We start from the raw sequence: 6,417 nt of genomic DNA on the forward strand, positions 1-6,417 counted from the left end.
CTTGTACTGATCTGTTCCCATAAGTGGCCTTCTCTGATTTTACACAGGCAACAAACTACATCTGCACGAGGATGTTCTAAAACTTTATATAAAAATGTTAGAACAGTACAAATGTGTCAGCTGGGGAACAGCAGAGAAACGATGGCAAATAAGCTGCTTTGTTCTGGGTTGGGCTTGTGTGTGCTTGTCTAAAGGGCCCATTGACTTGACTTCCCCACTAGTCTCCTCAAGGACAGAGATTGTATCTTGCTCACCGCTCTGCTCCCATGCCCACCATGGTACCCAACAGTTAATGGGCAGTCTCAAGATGTGTCAAATGAATGTTCAGGAACCAGTTCATGAAGCCTTCTCTGGATGCCATCCCTGGGCAATTTGGATGTCTCTCTACTGTGATCACAAGATAATAGTTTAAGCAAAAAATTCAATTCACACCTCTCTCCAGCACTGAACTGTGAACTTTTTGAAAGTAGAAAATGCATCTGTGGGCTGGGTGTGGTGGCTCACACATGTAATCCCAGCATTTTGGGAGGCCGAGGCAGGCAGATCATGAAGTCAAGAGATTGAGACCATCCTGGCCAACACGGTGAAACCCTGTCTACACTAAACATACAAAAATTAGCTGGGCATGGTGGCATGCACCTTTAGTCCCAGCTACACTGAAGACTGAGGCAAGAGAATCGTTTGAACCCAGGAGGCAGAGGTTACAGTGAGCCGAGATCACACCACTGCACTCCAGCCTGGTGACAGAGCCGGACTCTGTCTCAAAAATAAATAAATAAATGAAATAAAGAAAATCCATGGGCTTTCTGAAGGTAGGAGATGCATTGTGGTGTGTCTGATTCCCTACATTCTGCCAAGAAAATCACAGGTTATCAATTTGTATGCATATAAGTGACCTGAACTATCCAAGACAATATTCATTCATTCTTTGCCTACAAATCTTCCCTTCCAATCAGATTTTCATATCTCTGAAAGTACATCTAGGAAAACTGTTTCTCTATTCATAACACTTCTGTCACCAAATGTAGCAGGGACCGGGGGTTCCCACACCAAGCAATTCTCCAATTATTTGCAGACACCAACTGAATGTCCAATGATTCAATTCAATTCTGACACCAGCTACCAAGAGTTCGTGTCAGATCCCAAAGGTTAAATGCTCATTTCCACGAGACTGCTTTCCACTGCAGATGCTATCAGGTCCCCAGGCTACCCACACTGCTGTCCAAATTGGCGACAAATTGGCTGTTCTCATATAGCCCTCAGGTTTCATAATTTGCTCTAGACTCTCAGAACTCAAAGAAACACTTTACTATTACTTCTTTATTATAAAGGATACAAATGAGCAGCCAGATGAAGAAGTAGCTAGGACGAGGTCCAGAAGGTCTGTAGAGCAGGAGCTTCTGTCCCTGTGGAGGTGGAGCATGCCACCCTCCCAGCAACTGGATATGGTCACCAACCTGGAAGCTCCTTGAACCCCGTCATTTAGGGTTTTTATGGAGGTCAATTTGAGATCATTGGCCATTTGTGATTGAGCTCAATCTTCAGTCCCTCCTGAAAGTTATAATTCTCTAAGCATGTGGTTGGTTTCTCTGGTTACCTAGGGGCTTTCAGCCACCAGTCACTAACATATAAAAAGACATTCTTAGAAGCTCTGTGTTAGGAACTGGGGACTAAGAGCAACTATTATAACAAATGTATGTATATAAAACAAAAGATGCTCCTATCCTTTCTATCATTCAGGAAGTTACAGAGTGCTAGAAGCCCTGAGTCAGAAATCTGGGGCACAGAATAACTACGTATTTCACATTATGTCATGGTGCATGTATTTTGTATCAAATATATTAAAATGTATAGGATGGCAACTCCAACACAAGTCAACAAAGGCTATTCTTACGGCGTTGCATAAGTAAGAACTCTACAGGAAAGGGCTTAGTTATGACACCCGTCCAAACGGATCAGTCAGATCAACAAACACATAATAACAGAGGAGAGAAAGATGCATGTGCAAAATGGAGCTCAGGGAGCTGGAAATTCAAGGTTGCCTAGAAACAAGTGGTGGGTGGAATGAGGAAATGAAACAGCTTAGCATTCCATTAATTTTTTTAAAGCTACAAATGCATTACATTTCTGAACCAGTCAAAATCTCCTGAGCATCACTCTCAGCTCTTCCCATCATATCCCCAGTCTCCTCCTCTTGCTCTCCTATGGGAAGAGTGGTGTTGGTAAAAAAAGAAATGAGAAAGATAATTCTAGTTTATGTCTTCTTAAAACATCAACACCAGGCTGGGCGCCATGGTTCACACATGTAATCCTGGCACTTTGGAAGGTCAAGGTGGGTGGATTGCTTGAGTACAGGAGCTTGAGACCAGCCTGGGCATCATAGTGAGACAACTCTCTCTACCACAAACAAATTTTAAAAATTAGCCCAGGTGTGGTGGCATGTCCCTGTGGTCTCAGCTACTCAGGAGGCTGAGGCAGCAGGATTGCTTGAGCCCAGGAGTTCAAGGTTGCAGAGAGCTGCGATTGTGTCACTCCATTCCAGCCTGGGCGACACAGCAAGATCCTGTCTCAAAACAAAATAACAAAAAACCATCAACACCAGTTTTGGAAATGGTGCATCCATCTTGGAAAGAGGAAAGTCCCATCAGAAACACCTATGTTAGGCCTGCATTGCTAATGCTAGATTCACACCATAAACCCTAACCCCAAAGAAACACAGATTTGTAACTTACTGATATAGAGCCACAGAAGTGTCCAGGCTATGACTGCTAGGATGAATAAAAATCCTGTGAAGAGAATGATCTTATTTTGTACATTCCAAAAGGGAACTTTTTTCTTGGATTGCTTCTTGGGTTTGGATTTGCCAGTGGGTTTTTGCAGTGGTCGTCTCCCTGGCAACGGTGGTCGTCTCCCTGGCAGCTTGTTTTGGGCACTGACCACTTGGACTGAGATATTGGATATCTTAAAAAAAAAAAAAAAAAGATATATTACCAAGTAGAAGTAGTCTAAAGCTTAAATGAAACTACTCAGTCAGGAGATGTTGGTGCTAAAAGGCCTAAATATAACTAAGCATTCTTATTTATGTAAGTATATCAAATTATTAAGTATAAGAAGTTGATTTGCACCAAGTCACAAAATGAAGACCAGATAAACTAGACATTTCTATATATGAGCCCTAGTGAAATGGTTTCTAGGTTCTTTCCTCAACTCTCCAACTCTGTTGAAGAGATGCTATGGAGGAGAGGCCTGAATTTAATGGGGTAAAGTAGACTAGCAGATTTGAAGGTTAAGAGATTAAGGTTAAGATTCTATGTGGGTAGATTCATGTGTGTACACAGTCCTTTTTTTTTGAGACAGAATTTCACTCTTGCTGCCCAGGCTGGGGTGCAATGGCGTGATCTTGGCTCAGTGCAACCTCTGCCTCCTGCATTCCAACGATTCTTCTGCCTCAGCCTCCCAAGTAGCTGGGATTACAGGCACCTGCCAGATAATCCTGTATGTGTAGTAAAGACGGGGTTTCGCCATGTTGGTCAGGCTGGTCTTGAACTCTTGGCCTCAGGTGATCTGCCCGCCTCGGCCTCCCAAAATGCTGGAATTACAGATGTGGGCCACCACGCCTGACCACAGTCCTTTTTGTGTATGTGTGTTTCACATATTTGTATTATAGTGCTTTTCTCTCAGAATCTATTATTTCTGGGCTGATGTAGTATTGAAAATAAGATGGTAAGTGAGTTCTCCACAGAAATGAATTGATTTCCTAGTTACAGCTTCAAGACTGTGGTAGATATAATTATCATATCACGTAAAAGTGATATAATTTTCTTAGCGTTGTAGGATAGGAGTTAAATATGTTTGTTTTACCATTGCCAGCCACTGACCGAATTAGTGACTCAGTTTGTCAATTATAAATGAAAGAATTATTTAAAAGTAAATCAAAGAATGAAATAGAAGACTCATTCAATTAGAAAATTGTTGAAGTGTATTGATGTGCATAGCGTTATGTGCAAGAATGAAAAATACATTATTTAACTGTTTCCCTTCCTCCTCTTTTATTTTCTTGTCTACCCTCTGCTATTTGATGCTGTGAATTCTTTAATAATGTATTCAAGAGTTTAGCTTCTTTTAAGGAGAGATTTATACATGTCAGGGTAACTAAACTCCAGAGATGATATAGCTTTTAACCACACATTCTCTTAAAGGCAACAATATGGAATGCCAATTCCAAAGAAACCATCCCTTTTTGCACTATCCTTAAGAGTTCTCTCCTTTTTCCTTTCCCTCACTCTTCTCTTCAAAATTCATGCCTTCCAGTCTTTAATCCTGCCAATTAATGAAATAATATGTGGCCACGAACACTCTGAATTATTCATGGCTCCTTCATTCTTTTTGCCAAACACCTTGTCAACTCCTGGAGTGAGATGTTGCTTGTATCCTTTCTGGTGAAACTGAACTAGACCAGACATCATTTAATATGGTGTCCTGCAGGAATGAGGATGGGGTTTCTAAAGAGAGAAATTTTCCATTGTAGAATGAGTTGATGATGGTGTCAAGCAACTTTCAAGCACTCCCCCAAAAGAAGTAAAAGAAAGAAACACAGAGAAATGTCAGTACATGAACTGACAAGGCCAAGGTTGGAGCTCTAAGTGCAGAAACACATTATAGGCAGTCTCAGTTAGCACTGATTAAATTTTAAAGTGGAATTTGTGTAGAGATCACTACAATTTCCCTCGAGTTTTAGAAAAATAGCTACAAATCAATTGTCAAGTACAGCACTTTATATTAAGCTCACATTTGTAAAATCCATTAAGTAACATGAGAAGATAAAATATTTTATTATTGTTTCCTTTATTTTTATAAGGTCATATAATCTCATTTTACTAACAAGGTCAACAATAAATGGCATTCAAGTAAGAGAAAGTTTCTCACCCTGTACTTACTTTCAGGTCAGCAGGTGCGGCTGAAACATCAATGTTTTCCTTTTCCATTATTACGTGTTTTGTGTGATCACCCAGGGTGTCTCAAAGCCGGTTTTCACCCCTTATATGCTGTCTTGAGAAGAATGGAGAGAACCGTCACCACATTCAAGCTAGCTTTCAGAGGAGTGGAATCAATTTACCTCCAGCGGGTTCAGTTCAGAAACTGAAGCCGCCTCATTGCTATATTGTAAATGTTAAAGGGACCTAGCACTCAGCTTTGCACCCCAAACTCAAGGTTTCGCGGTGTAACTTTAATAGGAGCCAGGCCCTTCAGAGTACAGCCAGCCTCAAGGCAAGGTTTTCTTATAAGAAACACAATCCCACGATCGAGAAACATTTAAAAGTCATTATAATTTTTACTTGCGTCTCCTAAAGGATATGTAGAGGTCTAATTGACAACCCTCAGCACCACAGCTGAGAAGTCCTCACACCTGATTTCTCTTGTTTGGCATCTCCTGCCTGCTCCAGAAGACTCACTCTTCAATCCTGCTCCCAGCTCTCCAGCCATACTCACTGAGAACGCATATCCAAGGGGACTTTTTTCCATGAATCTCCCCCTACTTCTTGCAGTCAGTCCTCAATAAACCTGGAGCCCTTTCCGCTGTGAAGCCCTTGTTTCCATCTCCCCCTTTCTTCTTAATGTCAATCTGAATTAGACCCACCATGGAAAGAATAATCCTGAGAAGCAGGGTCAGAATTTTTCTTAGCAGACTGGAAGGAAAAGGCAGGGATTGCTGGAAGCTCATCACCCGGTGACAGTGGGTATCAACAGAAAGCTGATCTGTCATGCTTTAAAGGAGAAACCACTGGTCTGCTGATCCAGACACAAACTTCAGCATTGTTCAGGGGCTGTGCAGACGACAAGCGAGAAACCACCTGCTGAAAGTGGTGAAAGATTGGTGGAGTTGCCTCACACCTGAAATTTGATCTAACTTGAGGAAAATGAGACAGACTGGCAAAAAAAAAAAAAAAAAAAAAGGACATTAAGTCATGTTGTATAAATTTGCCTCCTCGGTTTTGTTATTTATTATTCACACTGATGAAATTGCTAATAATGGTTTAGGCTTTATAATATTACTTTCAATGGCTCACCTTTCCTGTATTATTTCTCTACTTATTTCTAGTACTAACTCATATTCCACCAATATAAGTAAAAAATATATACTTAGCAATGGCCATTGACAAAGACTTTTCCCGACCAAAGAGAGCTCAGGTTCCTCTGAGCTCTCTTTTCAACTAGACCTTGTCCTTAGGCCCTGTCTTTGGCCAGTTTAGCAGGAATCCCCACACCCTTGATATCTGATCATCCTTGATTTTTCTTTTTTCTTTTTGATTCAAGAGTGGCCTTGAAATACCCCTGATATCTAATCAAGTTCTTTATCCCCTACCCTTGATGTGTACGTCCTTGGCTTCCTGTAACAAGAACCCTGATTGGTCAGTT

General features: G+C 41.2%; 1 protein-coding gene across 1 annotated transcript in view; it reads right to left on the reverse strand.

Moving 5' to 3' along the window:
* The window catches only part of TMPRSS7 (transmembrane serine protease 7), a 36,409-nt gene extending 31,343 nt beyond the window's left edge, over window positions 1–5,066 (reverse strand). The window contains exons 1-2 of the mRNA XM_017547796.2: window positions 4,938–5,066; window positions 2,733–2,961 (exon numbers count right to left, since the gene is read on the reverse strand). Coding sequence (XP_017403285.1) covers window positions 2,733–2,961; window positions 4,938–4,985 — 277 coding nt within the window. The 5' untranslated portion in view covers window positions 4,986–5,066. The remainder of the gene's footprint in view (window positions 1–2,732; window positions 2,962–4,937) is intronic.
* Window positions 5,067–6,417: the final 1,351 nt, after the last annotated feature.

The sequence above is a fragment of the Cebus imitator genome, unplaced genomic scaffold (assembly GCF_001604975.1).
Source record: "Cebus imitator isolate Cc_AM_T3 unplaced genomic scaffold, Cebus_imitator-1.0 Scaffold201, whole genome shotgun sequence".
Taxonomy (NCBI): Eukaryota; Metazoa; Chordata; class Mammalia; order Primates; family Cebidae; genus Cebus; species Cebus imitator.